General features: G+C 39.2%; 1 protein-coding gene and 1 long non-coding RNA gene across 2 annotated transcripts in view; both read right to left on the bottom strand.

Annotated features, from left to right (window-relative positions):
• Positions 1 to 9,518, bottom strand: part of LOC147216894 (rho GTPase-activating protein 26-like) — an 80,866-nt gene extending 71,348 nt beyond the window's left edge. Inside the window, exon 1 of the mRNA XM_086176755.1 lies at positions 9,011 to 9,518. Within this exon, the coding sequence (XP_086032881.1) occupies positions 9,011 to 9,164 (154 nt within the window). The 5' untranslated portion in view covers positions 9,165 to 9,518. The remainder of the gene's footprint in view (positions 1 to 9,010) is intronic.
• Positions 9,519 to 10,565: 1,047 nt separating this feature from the next.
• Positions 10,566 to 14,263, bottom strand: LOC147216895 (uncharacterized). The gene is made up of 2 exons (XR_015109084.1): positions 14,130 to 14,263; positions 10,566 to 13,987 (listed from the first exon to the last, which is right to left on the bottom strand). It is a non-coding gene; the product is annotated as an uncharacterized LOC147216895 (long non-coding RNA).
• Between the last annotated feature and the right edge of the window lie 1,613 nt (positions 14,264 to 15,876).

The following is a 15,876-nucleotide window of genomic DNA, read 5'->3' on the forward strand; positions in this document are numbered from 1 at the left end:
TACATAGAGAATAACATGTTAAGAAAATTGTAAAATATATGGATTTAATGTGAAATCTAATAGGAAATGTTATTTAAGGGTGATGGTGCAAACAGTTGTTTATGGTAGCATGATATAGCATGTCTAATGAAAGAATTCAATGATCACCCTCTCTTCTTTGTTTGTATTTGACTTTGAAACCTTTACCCCCATTTGCACCTTCTTTCATCCTTTATTTTTCCTTTCACGAGAAGGTTGACGTGCAGCTCAAGCGGAACACGTCCAGACTCGCTGACTTCCTCTGAGAGCCATGAGTAACGAAACACAAGATCGCTTTGTGTGCAAGAAAAACTTTTTTCCATGTTACTTTCTGTTTTGCCAATTGGGAATTGCTCAAATCGAGAATAAAAAAATTGAAAAAAAAATAGGGCCAATATTTCCATTCTAATGAAATTGGTAAAGTTTAATCAATAACAGTAATGAGGTAGGTGTTAGGTGTTTAAAATCAAAAACACCTCAATATTTGAATTCATATGCAAAAATGATTATTGGCAGAATTCAAAATGCACCAAAAATTAAGAAGCATTATTGCCTACCTACTATGTACTGTGTACAGAGTACAAGTCCCACGTTACTTACTGGTGTGCCAAATGGGGGTTCCCGGAATAATAAAATCAAAATAATTAATAGATAAATACAGACATTTAAAAAACAACAGCATTCGCAATGATTTGTAATAATGATTGTTTGCAAAGCAAACAACACCAGTGATTGAGGTGAAGAGACAGGTTCAAGCAGGTTGGAATGGGTGGAGAAAAGTGTCAGGAATACTATGCGATAGAAGACTATCAGTCAGAATGAAAGGAAATATGTACAAGACAGTGGTGAGACGTAGTGATGCTGTATGGACTAGAAACAGTTACAATGACGAAAAGACAGGAGGCAGAGCTGGAGGTCGCTGAGATGAAGATATAGAGGCTCTTCTTGGATGGATAGGATCAGGAATGAGTATATTAGTGCATGTTAGATGTTTTGGAGAAGCCAGACTGAGATGTTTGGGTCGTGTACAGAGGAGGAATAGTCAATGTATTGGTAGACGGATGCTGGAAGACCAAAGAGAAGATTTATGGATGTAGTGAGAGAGGATATGAAGGTAGTTGGTGTGTGGAAGGAGGATACAGAGAATAGGGTTAGATGGAGAAGGTTGATTCACTATGGCAACCCTTGAAGGGAAAAGCCAAAAGGAAAAGAAGAAGAAATTATACCAGTGATTAAGAAGGCGTTGCACTGTAATAATATATAGCTATTGTGTACATTTGTAATAAAAGTACAGGATCTGTGTTGCTTTGTGATGTGCCAATGTGGACTTTCTCAAATGATTGAAAAAAATAAATAAATAAAAATACCTAGAAATTTGCATGCAAACATAATTGAGATTACTGGTAAAGTTTAAACGATACAAGTAATTCAGTAAGTGTTTCTTTGTAATGTAACGTATATCTGTTGTGTACATTTGTAAAAAAAAAGTCCTGTGTTGCTTTTTGATGTACCAATTTGGTGCTCCTCAAATAATTAAGAAAAACATTAAAAAACCTTGCATTTGCATGAATATGAGTTATTGATTACTGTTGAGTTAAAACTGAACCGGAAATTAAGTCGATGTTACATTGTAATAACATGTAATAACATGTAATATAATAATATACAGATGCTGAGAGGTTGCTGAGCTAAGCATTGTACGACAACCCAGAGCAGAGGTTATTATCTTGGTGTGTTCCACTGTTGTGCCATTTTGCTAGCAAATCTGACTTTTGATTTTATTTTTTTTAATCTTTTCACATCCTCACTGCTGCTATGCATATATAAGGTGTGGTTAAGCTAACATATTTGTGATGTTTCTGCTCAGTGAGTACTCCACTGTGCTTGTGCAACGCCAGTCACTTACATATTTACATAACTGTATAAAATATGTGAGATACAGGATTTTCATTTTTACAACTTGGAAAGACAGGGTTGAGGAGTTTGCATATGAGCAAAGCTGCAAGAGTCTTTTTATTATTATTTTTTCTTTTCTGAGTTTGATAGTACTCATAACATCCATATATTCAATGTTAATGGTTTCCCATATATAGGTTTCCCTTATATAGTCCTTACACCCATGGAGATCCATTCCTTTCAACCGGCAAGAGGCAATTTTCGACGCAATACGGCACGATTATTGCCTAGAAGTCATGGAAACCTGGAATTAACCCTGAAGTTACACATATAAATCAAGAAACAGAACCAGGACACAGGAAAATGTAAGAGAGAACATAATTAGAGTACAGAAAAATGACAAAAATGTAACCAGAGAGTGTAAACTTGCCAAAAATGCCAAAAATGTCCAGGTAAATAAGAATTGGCCCTCGCTAAAACACCCAGGCTCGAATATTGACTGCAATTAATAATATGATAACAATTATTTATTTTGTCGTGCCTCATGGGATCACATTCGTAACTGTAAACACATAGAACGACAGCCCCCACATGGCCTACGATAAAATATCACTAGTGTGAAAAGAAACCAAAAAAGGCAAAAAAAAGAAAAAAACAAAGAGAAGTATTTAATTCTTACAATCCATCAAAATGTAGTACTTTCATAGAAATATTAAATATAATGTTTAAAAATGGTATCCACTGTTCCTTTGCCATCCAGGAAGGTCAAGGTCGGGGGTTTCAGGTACAGTATTTCACCAACCACTGAGAACTTGTAAAAAAGTCAAATAATCTAATTTGGACTATAACTCTACGCCGTAAAAGCTGCTTTTTTTTTCTTTAAATAGCGCCAAAAGTCCAGCTGTCTCTTTTACGACCGAGTGGCGGCGATCAGGTAACCCTCACCAAGAAAATTTAAAGCACATTCCTCCGGGTGGACTTGCCCTCCTTTTTTTTCCTGCTCCGCTCCAAGCGCTTTTTATGATATACAAGTACAGAGTTGCGAAGGGAAATAATGTGTGCAAAAACTATGCTCACCCCTAAAAAGAGTTCCAGTTACCAGATACCTGCCAAGTTACACTTTGCAGTCGCGGATCACGTTTGGCGACCGAAGTTTGACTCCCTCGACTGAAATCGATTCTGGATATTATCTGTCAAAACTCTTATTTCAACCCCCTTTGGGCGTCTTGTAATTACTAGACAATACATGTCATTATCGTTGATAACATTGTTATCGCTATTATTGCAATCATATGAAGCGAGGACCGCTTTTCAATTATGCAAGTCTTTCCCTTCGGTCGTTCGCCAGATGAAAACAAAAAAACAACCCTAATTAACAAATGCAGTGCGCTGTATCACGTAAAAGCTCCAGACACACACACACATTCTATCATTTCACTACACAATGCAATAATGGAGTGCTTTGTAGCACTGCAATGAGTCCCTGGGGAACAACAAAATAAACTTGAAAAACGACAGCTCAATAAGACGTTCACCATCACCCAATAAAATATACAATAGACAAGTGTGTGAGCATGCGCACGCACATTGTTCAATGCATGTGTCTGTGTGTGTGTGTGTGTGTGTGTGTGTCTATGGGGTGTGTGTATCCTTGCAATAACAAGGCAACAATAGTACCAAGGCAGGGGATGAGTTGTGCCCTAATTTCATTCTGCTGCATGGTACGTCACAGCGTGAGGAAGACCCCCAACCCCCCACGCATACACGCATACACACACACACACACACACACACACACACACACACACAAACACACACACACACACACACACATCTGCGCAGCCCAAAATCCAAACCAACAACACACAGAAGACCTCCTTTTTGATCCCGTGCCATATTGTGTTCAAGGTAATGCTCTCTATCTCTCCCTCCTCCATGATCCCATAAAGATGGATAAAAAAATAAAATAAAAATAAGGTCATGTTGGCAATTGCGAAAATCACTCTTCCTCCACTACATATAACCTCTCCCTCTTTTTTTCGCCCCCTGGCCCATTCCCTTGTTATTCCCTCGAACTCCAAACAGGAGGAAAGAGGGTTCACCCTCTGCATCAGCCATAATTGAGAATTAGTTATGGCGTGGTCTGAGCTTGTGTGTGTGTTTGTGTGTGTGTGGTTGTGTGAGAGACCCTAATGCATCAGTACTGAACAACAAATACATATGTGTGTGTGTGTGTGTGTTTAGATATATACTGTATACATACACATACACACTTGTATATGGGGACTAAAATAACACAAAAAAGGCAAAATATGTGTATATATATATATATATATATATATATATATTAATTTAGTAAATTTTCAGTGACCCAGTATTCCGTGGCTTGATTTGCTGCTTTAGTCCCTTGTTATTTATTTTTATAAAGTTAGCATTGTATCATTTCCGCTTTATCGCATAAACTGTTAGCCTGTTAGCACTACTGGTATTAGCAATATACCCAAACGGTCGAGGCTGAAGGCCACGCACATCATTGACCTCTGAATTTTTTTTTTCCGCATTAAAAACATGGGAGGCTACAATTGTTTTGTGATTTTTATATAATATGAAATCTACTTCCTGAAAGTACTGGGACTTCAGACAGCAGGGAAGCAAGCCTTTACAGACATAGTTCGCCTGTCGGGAACCAGGAAAACTATGAGGGGGCCTCAATTAACGGGAATCTTATGTAAAAAAAATGTTAAAAAAAACAGCCAAGTGTCAAGGACAAGATTTGTAGGGAAATACTACTGAGTCAGTACCTTTAAACATCTCATTAATCATATCTTTTAAAGCTCCATACTTAGCCTCCATAACTTTGCCTTGCTTGATGTACTTCTTAAAGGAACAACACCCAAAAATCCAGGTGGGAATTGATACAACAGATCCGCCGCCTCAACAGAAAACCCGCACAAACAAATACTGCCCACGTTAATTTCATGACAGAACGGGAGATAGAGAAACAGGAGTTACATAAATGGTCGGTCGGAGGTACGAGGACCACACAGGAACGAGGTTTTTGGACCAATGTCCCCCCCAACCCGCGCCTAGTGATGGGGAACACAGGATTGATGGTCATTTGCGAGAAGGCACGTCGACCTCCCACAGGTGAGCAGTTGTAGTAATGAGTGACAGGCTTTTTTTTTTTTTTGGCTGGTTTAAGACCCAGATGTACTCCTGCATTTTGAAGGATTTACTGCGCACGTTGGCAGTGTTACGGTAGCGCTACTTCAAACCTCCCGCGTTCTTACTCCCGTCTGCCAAACGAGATGTAGCCGTAAAAACGTTTTGTCGAAAGGAGCGCTTAGAATCCACTTCGCCAAATTCAGTTTTTCTTTAAAATAATAAAAAAAAAAGAAGAAAAACATCCCAGATCTGAGAATATACAGTAAATGGTGCGTGAAGCAATAAAAAAAAAAAAAAAAAAAAAAAAACAGAGATGTTTGAATTTGGTTGTGAATCCAAAGGCCCAGATTTCTGTTGGACTTGTTGGACAGAGTTAGAGCTTCTGCCTCCAAGCGAGATGGTTTCTGGTTCAATTCCAACAGAAGGGGGGGGGGGCTTTCTGTGTGTCTGTGTGGGGTTTGCATGTTCTCCCACAGGCCAAAATCACGGCTCATTGGAGATCCAGAAATTGCCCACGTCTTCATATGACTTGTGAATGACTGAATAGTTGTTTGTCTCTATGAACGAGAGATTGAATGGTTGTTTGCCTCAATGTAACCCCTGAATGAATGAGTGAATGGTTGTTGGTCTCTTTTTGACACACTTGAATAACAAAATGAGAGCGTGAATGGTTATCTGTCTCTACGTGACACGGGAATGAGTGAAAGCTTATTTATCTCTACATGCTGCAGAAACAAGATGGTGAATGGTTATATGTTTCTAACGTCTTAATGAGAGAGTGAATGGTTGTTTGCCTCTATGACATGACAATGGGTGAGTGAACAGTTGTATGCCTCTAAATGACATGAATGAGCAAATGGTTGTTTGTCTCCTCATGATGCAGGAGTGAGAGTGAATGCTTGTTGGTCTTTAGGTAATGCGTCTCCCACCCAATAACAGCAGTGACAGAATCCAGCAACCCTGGTGACCCTGAGTCCAGGATAAACGGTATAGATAATGAATAAATGAATGACTGACTGACTTATTATGCTCCCTTGTGGTACACAGTATAAAAAAATAATTTATATCTGGGGAAAAAATGCACACGGAACAGAGAAGTGATATGATTGGTGGAAACAAACAACGTAAATCTACTGCTCTGACACTAGCCTTCTCTGTTAGCCAATTAGCAAATAGCGCTAATTGGATTTCATTGGATTTCAACTTGTTTCTTGGGCTAAATCATGAGAAGTTTTTCACTTCTCATGACCATCTCATAAATGATGCCAGTTTCCATTTGAATTGAAATGAACCTTCAACAAGTTTCAATTCTCTTTTCTTTCACTGTGGAATTTGGAAAAAAACAAAAAAAAAAAAAGGAAAAAAAAAAAAAAGGCGCAGGATGAAAACCGCCGCTGTTCTCTGCCCAATGCGAAAGCACTACGTGCCTATCAGCACATAAGAAAAGAAAACATGCGAAACCGCCGAAAAGCACTGCGGAAATCCTACGCAGCATCCAGGGTGCACAAGAGCGATGTGTCGTAACTGCTGACTCTCGTGTAACAAACCAGCAAAAGCCTTTACTACTATGTAATACCGGTATAAAAAGATTAACCGGTGGGAAATTTGCTGATGTACCCGGAGAGAGCAGAATAGGACAGGAAAATCTCTCTCTCCCTTTCTCTCGTCCCTACTTCATTCTGTTTGATTTCCAGATCTGACCAATGGACAAAAACAGATGCGTCTTTATTGCTGACCATCAGCTGACAGAGCTTTGTGGCAACACACAGGAGGGCCTGTTAGTTTTGTTGTGTTTTGTTTTTTTTTTTGTGTGTTGTTTTGTTATTTAAAGGTAAAGCTGATGACGCAGCGTGGAAAGTTCAGGTTGAAAGCCTGGGGGGGGGATTGTCGATATGTCATTCAGCTATTGTGAATAAAAACCCATAAAAATGAGAATATAAAACATTTTGCACGGTTGAAGGGGATAATAATGTAACTTTCATTCATTATCTATATCTTATCATGTACTGCACTCAGTCACCCAGTCACACGACCATTCATTCACACATCATATAGAGACATACAACCATTCACCCATTCATTCACATATCATATAGAGACATACAACCATTCACCCATTCATTCACACATCATATAGAGACATACAACCATTCACCCATTCATTCACATATCATATAGAGACATATAACCATTCACTCTAATTCATGTGAGGTGGAACCGCAAACCAGGCACCCAGTGGAAAGGCATCCGGCCAAAGATGTCGAACACAAAAGTCCAAATTAGGAGAAGTTCGCTCAACAGGAACAAATGTGAAAATGCAATATTGTTGCTCACATGTTGCATTCCCACAATGTTTCTTTTTTTAAGTTCAGTCGGTTCAAGTCGCACTTGAAGCTTACTCTAAAAATCGGGCAACAATACAGCGACGTGCAAAGAGATGATAAAAGCTATATGTTTTGTTTTTTTTTAACCTTCCTTCTTTCTGCACATTTTATTTGACTATTGGACAGGATGTATATTTCAAAAAATTACGGCAATAACATGTCAACCGTGGTGTTATATATCCCCAGAGAAATACCGGAAATTTGTTTGCATTCTAAGATCTTGTTATGATCTTGTTATCCATCCTTTCATCCATCCATCTTTTGCCGCTTATCGTGCACTGAGGGTCATGGGGGATGCTGGAAACTATCCCAGCTGTCATCGGGCGAGATGCGGGGTACACCCTGGACTGGTCGCCAGTCAATCGCGGGGCCACATACAAAGACAGACAACCATTCACTCACTCATTTGGAGCAATTTTCCCATTTTTTTTTCAATTAACCTGCTGCGTGTTTTTGGACTGTGGAAGGAAACTGGAGAACCCAGAGGAAACCCACGCAGACACAGGGAGAACATGCAAACTCCACACAGGAAGGTCCCCTTGTCAGATTCAAACCAGGGTCCTTCGTGCTGTGAGGCCGAACCACTGCGCCACTGTGATGCCTATATATTGTATTACATCATATTATATTGATAATAATAATAAGAAAATCTAATCATTTGACAGACAAAATGGATTTGATAAGTGCATTAGATAGTACTTGGTGACACTGACATAACGGCTGGACCGTTTGCTGGATAGCAGCCATCGATAATTCATCAAATACCATTGGTCAATACGCTGTTCTATAGCATGCTCGCGCTTTTCAACAATTTCATGACGCCTAGTTTCTTTCCCTGCAACAATTTTGTTGGCGAAAGCTGTAGTCATCATGTAAAGACATTGAAATAACATAGTTTACTAGGTTTTCCTGACAGTCTAATATAATATACCAATGAAAATGAATACAGCACTAGACTATTGGATAGATAGATAGATAGATAGATAGATAGATAGATAGATAGATAGATAGATAGATAGATAGATAGATAGATAGATAGATAGATAGATAGATAGATAGATAGATAGATAGATAGATAGATAGATAGATAGATAGATTAAAAAAAAGTGACACAAAAATAAAAACATTTAAAAATGTTTTCTAGCATGAAACCATGGAACACCGTGGGTGCATTCAAGGACCGTTGGGAAAAATCGGACAAAAGCACCACTTGGTCTAAAGGTATGTTTACTAGGTGTGCACATGGGAGTGTATTGGAAATGAAGGTTCGGTTTTGCAAAAACAACATGTCTTGCACTGTAAGGTGGCGAAACGACGACACTCACGGTGCATAGACACACACACACACACACACACACACACACACACACACACACGGATGATCAACTTACTCCCATAACCTCCGCGACATGAAACCAATATCGATTCGTCCCTTTGTTTTTATTTGAGTATATATAGTTTTGTGGTTTGTTCTTCGATCACGCGCACGACAACCCCTCCAAACACACACACAAACATACACACGCACACGCACACGCCCGACTTACTTTTGAGAGCCAGGATGAGCGCCTTGCCGTCCTTGATCAGCTCCTTGATGAACTTGTTGGTCTTGTCCAGCTCCAATTCGTGGGACTTCAGCCTCTCCCGGAAGTGCGGGCTGTCCAGGTAGCAGTCGCTGAACTCCAGGGCGGGGAGTCCCATCTTTCTGTTTTGTTTTAAAAAAATTTTTTTTATATATATATATAAATATTTTTTTAGAGAAAAAACCTGAAGCTCCAAAGAGGGAGGGATCCCCTGGCGTGATCGACCGCAGCTACCGCCACCGCCGCCGTTGCTGCTGGAAATGATGGAAAATCCAATTACATGTAAAGAGCGGCAGCGGGAGTGGGGGAATGGGAGCAGGGAGGAGGGGGGGCGGAGAGCTGACCCGGAGAGATGCCTCGCCGCAGAACCCGGCTTTTCACACTTCGGATGGAGGGGGCGGGAGGACGGGGAGGGGGGGTGACCAGTCAAACGGATCCCGATCCTCTCTCCCTCCTTGCCGCACGGTCCAGGCACTGGATCAATTCAGAATCTGAAGTTGGTTGCAGGAGGCGGGGAGGGGGTCGTTAATGTCCGGGTTCAGGGAAAAAAAAATAAAAAAAATGCGCTCAGGTACGCCACGTTCTTGAAGTCATGATTTTAAAAAAAGGGGGGAAGCTGCAGCGGATACTACTTAGGGGCTCTTGAATGCGGCGGCAGCAGCGGCGGCGTCCTCCCGGGGCAACGCCGTCCTCTCTCTCCTCCTCCTCCTCGCCCCTTCTCTGCTCCGGCGGCGCCGGCGGGGGAACGCGAATCGACCAATCAGCGCAGTGGTCATCAAGTGATTGACGTCAGCACTGGCCAATCGTGCCACAGCTATGGGCGGATGTGTGATTTAGTATTTCCGGAACAGAGTCTGCTGCGGGAGCAGTATAGAGCGCTCACTCTGATATTTATTTAAAATACGTCACAGGGAAGAATACCTTCTATTGCATCCCGACGATTTCACCCATTTGCTAAAAATAAAGTAAATTTTTCTATAAACCTAAAAAGGTAAGTCAAAACTGTGTGGAATGGCAACATCAAATTAACAATTCCCACAACACCTAAATAGCATAAAGGAAAGAAGGGGGTACATACATACACATACATATATGTGTCTGTGTGTGTGTGTATACATATATATCTATATATAGATATATATAGATATATATCATGTAGCCAGTCATGAATGTTGGGGTTTATGTTGATGCTTGTTTCAAGTGTGATTTTTGGATTCCTGGGAATTATGTGGGTGTGGTTTAGGTTGCAATTAATTCTGTTTTGTTTGTTTTTTTTTACCTGGAATTGAGCGGGACAGTTAGTTGTATTGCAGGCATGTATGGTCTGGCTGTGACAAACAGCTATTGCTCATTAATCAGGCGTTTTACCGCCACCTGCGTGTTTCCCTGACTAAAATGCTACAATATATCCATTTATTTTGCATGTGATTGTCTTCAAAGAGTATTGTCACTCTCACACAAACATCCACAGCGTGTACTGTCTTGCCCTGAAGCAAATGAATAAGAAGAAAATGAGAATGTGAATAAGAATACCCTTTATTGTCGTTATACTGAATGTACAACAAGATCGTAGACCTTCTCCTTTCAGTGCAAACAGGTAGCCATACTGATATATATACCAATTTATACAAGACTAAATGCTACAAGACAACACTGCAAATTGACTTGATAGAAAAGGCAGTTCTGTACACCATGACGATACGAAATAAGAATATAAACATATACAAATGTATTGCCTTGGATGTAAACAAGCAATGCATCCAGCTGGAATATTGGCAAGATCACATCTGCATCCAACGATTGTCAAGAATCACCTTGAACGGTGAATATCTACTAAAATATCACCATGGGAGATATTATTGATAACAAAGTGGCTGACAACACACAACTGACCTGCACGCAGCTAGGTAATAACCACATGATGTACAAAGAGTCCTGCATTTTGAGGTAACTGAATACAGATGAAGTTTCTTGAAACTAAAATGAGTGTTTCAATTACATCAGAGTGGAAATCTTCTTTCTGACGAATATCATGAATTAATAAACAAATGTAGGTTAAATCTACAAGTTTGTAGTTTTCAATCAGACTCTCACTCTTTTCTTGCATCTTTCTTGGACAATCTGTGTTTGGTGGGTGGAGCCGCTGAAGTCACCTCATGCCAGAATAACTGTTTGACAGCTTCGTTTAAAACGCAGCCTGCCCCCCCATCAAAGATTCCAGTAATCATTTATCAAAATACTGATTTTAAATTAAATCTCGCAAGTAAACATGTCCTGTTTTTGCGCATGTCGATCCCCTGCCGTTTCAACAGCATCCAATTCATCTGTCAACTCTCAGAAATTAGAGTTCTTGTATCGCAAAAAGAATAAAATCAAACAATTAATCTTAAATGTAGATAACGAAAACCACACAAAAGATATCCAAAATATCCAAATCGAATTTTACACTTTAAGTAATTCTCGTCGGTTTTCTGTTTTCAATATATGTGTATTTATACGGATTGAAAAGAAAACTACAAACATGTCGACACAGTTTAAAGACAACATCATTCAGCTCTCTGGCACTCTCTACTGGAAACACTCTTTCCTGTTTGGGGTCGAATTCCACTTCTTATTCAGCAAACAAACAGGTCATAGTTTTACCAGATGAATCAGAGACGCTGAAAACTTACTAATCTGTTTGAAATGCAGATACACACACTTCTATTATGTGGAAAAGAAAAAAGATCGGAATTATGTGCAATTTTAATCATTTATTTTATTACGTTGCCTTCAGAAAATAATTTCTTAAGTCAATTGTTTTCATATAACACAAAAAAATGGTCCATATGTTGAATAAGGAGTTGATTTATGCAAAAATATACGTTGTTGTTTCTTTCTTCATTATTAATAAAAAAATGACTTGGGCAATATATTCATTTATTTATTTAATTTTCAATTCTAAAAGCATATAGTTTGCAACACAAGAATTATCAAAGTGTATTTTACTTAACTTCTTGTGTCTTTCCTCAGGACGCCAGGAAAGAATTTGCCCTCAGAAGACACAAAAAAACTGAGCCATGCTGATTGGCCATATGGACTTGATTTAGGCAAAGGAATGTATTTTTTATTCGAAAAATAACTCCGGTTATCATTTTAGGAAGGTGACTGTATTTATTCTATTATATTGTTTTTAATTTGACAAACATACAGCATATAACAAAATATCTAAGGAATTCTAATTTTACTTCCAGCACTATTATTGTTATTATTGTCAATATTACTATTGTCGATTATTATTTATTTACTTGACCAGATGTTGAACTCTTCGCTTTATGTCATGGTCTGTGTAAAATGGTATTTTCCAGTTTCTGTTTGGCCCCCTTATCAGGACGGGTTGTAACTGTCAACTGAAGCCTATTTCCTTGTATGTCTGACATGGTCGATAAAGATAATTCTGATTCTGATTATACGTTGTACGCATTTACAGCAGAAACGTGAGTCATTGCAACCTTCCAGTTAAGATGGTAGATTTCATAACGCTACATTATGCACATTTTGTAACGCCACATCATGCACATTTGGAAATTGTGGAAATTTTGGAAATGAGCCCTAAATGAAAACAGCTCAAATATGTACCAAGTATAGATTCTTTCATTGCAAAAACGAGAACATTATCCAGTGGCCGTTATAATTTCTGGAAGATAGGAGTTCATACATGCAGGCAGCTTGCTGATGAAGCTGAGTGTAAATGGGGCACCCACTATTTTGTGATACATAACATATTACATTTATTGGGCTAATCATGAAGCTAAAAGTCAATATTTTTGTGTTGAGTGATCAGACAGTGAAGCACCATGTTTTGAATAGATGTTTTGTTGGGTCTTCCTGTTTATACGTTCTATTTTTACATTTCCATTTAATTCATTCACATTGAATACCCCTTTCCTGATTACAACACTGATGTTGCTGAAAGTGTTTTCACACAAATGTCCTTTTATTGCCTCCCTGTCACCATTTTTCTTCACCATTTTTCCACTGCTTTATGCTTTATACTGCTCATGGACAAGTTGGAATATTTCTTTGGAAAATAACTCATATATGAGTTTTGCTATTGTTGTTAGTAGAATATCTAGATTGCCTGCTGGGTGTGTGTTCAAGAGGGTACTGTGACAGAACCTTTTGAATACTCCCCGTTTTTTTTCGAGCAGCACAGAAATACAATAACCGCAGCACACTGCAACAGAAATAAACACTATCCACTTTTAAAAGATATATTGTACAGAAATCACACAACAAAAATAAATACCTGAAACTAATAAAGAATAAGCAATGCTATTCCTGTTATCCACAATGTTCTTGAAGAATCTGGTTGTCTTTCAAAGCCTTTTGCTATTAAATACCGTGCAGGTAGAACCATCAAACATCTGAAGATCAACTCAAAATTAGGTTTTTGTTCAGAATAAATCTGATGTAACAAACAAAGCAGTTTAACACATTTATCAGCTTTTTGAAAGACTGCAATAAGCCAAAAGAAACCCAAGGCTTTTCTGAATACCAAATAAAATGTAGGTCTCCAGCTCTGTCCGAACATTCAAGTTGTTGCATGAGCACAAAACAAAAATATAAAAATAAATAAAAATAATGAGTACAATTCCCACATTAAAATAACAGTTGCTCTTGACCGGAGGCCTTCGAAAACTGTAAAACAGCTATTTGGTTTTGTCAACTGCTTAAAAAAGATTTCAAAATAGTTCGTCAGCTGAGTTATGATCGGTAAAAAGATACATGTATATATCAGTAACACGAAGTTGATAAGCATCTTGTGACGGGAAAATGTGATACTGGAAGGTATATAAATAAAGACTTGAAAAGATCAGCATAAATATACACACTGTGATGGAGTGGGTAATACCGTCTTTCTCTACAGGATGGCAGCAGAGCGTCGATCCGGGATGAATGCTGTCAGCAGACCACGAAGAAGAAGCGGAACGAAACCGGAAGACGTACATCGGAGTGGGAAAACGGGGGCATTAGCATTCTTTTTTCATTGAAGATGATTTTAAAATGGTCAAATTGAAGGATTCAGAAGGCCCGGACCCACCTGAGGATGCGTGCAGATGCCGAAATGAGTCGAGAGAGAGACTCGATTGTTAACGGCCAAACCATGAACCGGCTGCGCGGATGCCGATGTTTACCAAACCAAGACGGAAGTAACCGTTAAAGGTCTCAGTTGACGGTACCTCCAGGCAGACCAATTATGAAAGGTTGGTGGAACGGGATGCTATTCGGGGTTTTAACGCCCCTCCAAGGAACTAGTAGCCCACCCATTCTCCCCGGGTCCGACGCTACGACACCGTGATACAGCTCCGGCTTAAGAAACACTTCCGGTTCAAGGACAGGTAAGATGTCCCCACCTCATTGGTCAGTCTAGACCACATGGCGCAGCTGCTGTCACGTGGCAAAACATAAACAGAAGTTCATAACAAATTCGGGAACGCCCAGTATTTCTACTGGTAAGTTGAACGACAGTTGTTATTCCATGCATGAACCCCATTTTTTTTTTTCTAATTTTGGTCCTCTGTGTCATGAATGAGTCTAAATCACAAATAAGAAATTTTGATATGACAATTAGCGTCACCGTATAATGGCTAATGTTCACACACACACACACACAAAGTTGAACACTGAAGGTCCAAGCACAAAACCTTGTGGAATCCCATAAGTAATGATCAGTTACATTCATGTTAAAATCCTTTTTGTTTTCCTCAGGGTTTCATTGTTATTCTCCAACGCCGAGGAAGAAGAAGATTGCTGCAGAGAAGGTCTAACAGGCAACTTCAATGACACGCAATGCTAAAAAAGAATGAACGGTTCATAATTAAAATAACCTCAGATGGGACCCAACATGGAAATGTACACACACACACAAATACAATCAATTCCAGTTAACAGTTGCTTCACTGTCATTATAGATCCATTCAAAGATTCAAAGTCACATATGTTCGGTCCGAAGACATGTTTCCCTGTACAATTTAATCCTTAATTCGCAGTCCACAATGAAACCAGATAGGTAACTAAAAAAGACAATAAATAGTAAGTATATCATTGCAATGAATGTTGTGCAAGTTACAAGAAAAATGCATAGGTAGTGCATGAATAGAGAGAGAAAGTGCATAGATAGGTGCATTCACGACAAATGCCATGCTAAATGAAGAATCCTCATCTATTTATCACTCAAACATGACGTGACATCCAACCTGCCATTGCTGCGCTCCTGACATCCGTGGTTCAAATGATATTGCAGGCCAATTGGAGCTTAGAGTAACTGCTGGTTTGGATCTACCTCCAGTTTTAAACACAGGGTTTCCAGAGAATTTTCTCACTTACAGGGGTAATCTTCAGACAGTATGAAGAAACGCCTTATAAAGGATCATACTTTCATATTTTTATCTTATCGGCTGTGATTTACATTTTAGTATGAATGTTTCCGTTTTTTCCTGTCTTTGCTGGTTCTGAACCTGACTCTGAACCTGCTGAAGCAACCATTTTTCTTATGAACTTCCCAGATTATTCAAAAAATAAAAATAAAGTCGAACCCACAACAACTGCTTTGTGTCTCAGAAGGTCCTGAGCAGATCTCCATATGCATTGATTCGGTTTTTTTTTCACCAACGCTGTCATTTTTGTGTGTCTACTGCCGAGTTTTCTCCAGCGCCTCACCACACTGTGCTGTCTCATCCATTCCATAACCAATAGTCTTTTTAACATCTGTGATTAATTATAATCCTGATGATTGAACACTGAGATTGTGGCAGGATCCTTCACTCAGAGAAAATCTCCAGATTTAG

Source organism: Fistularia commersonii, chromosome 29, assembly GCF_037954325.1.
Source record: "Fistularia commersonii isolate RoL2024-O1a breed Wild chromosome 29, RoL_Fcom_v1.0, whole genome shotgun sequence".
In the NCBI taxonomy this organism is placed as follows: Eukaryota; Metazoa; Chordata; class Actinopteri; order Syngnathiformes; family Fistulariidae; genus Fistularia; species Fistularia commersonii.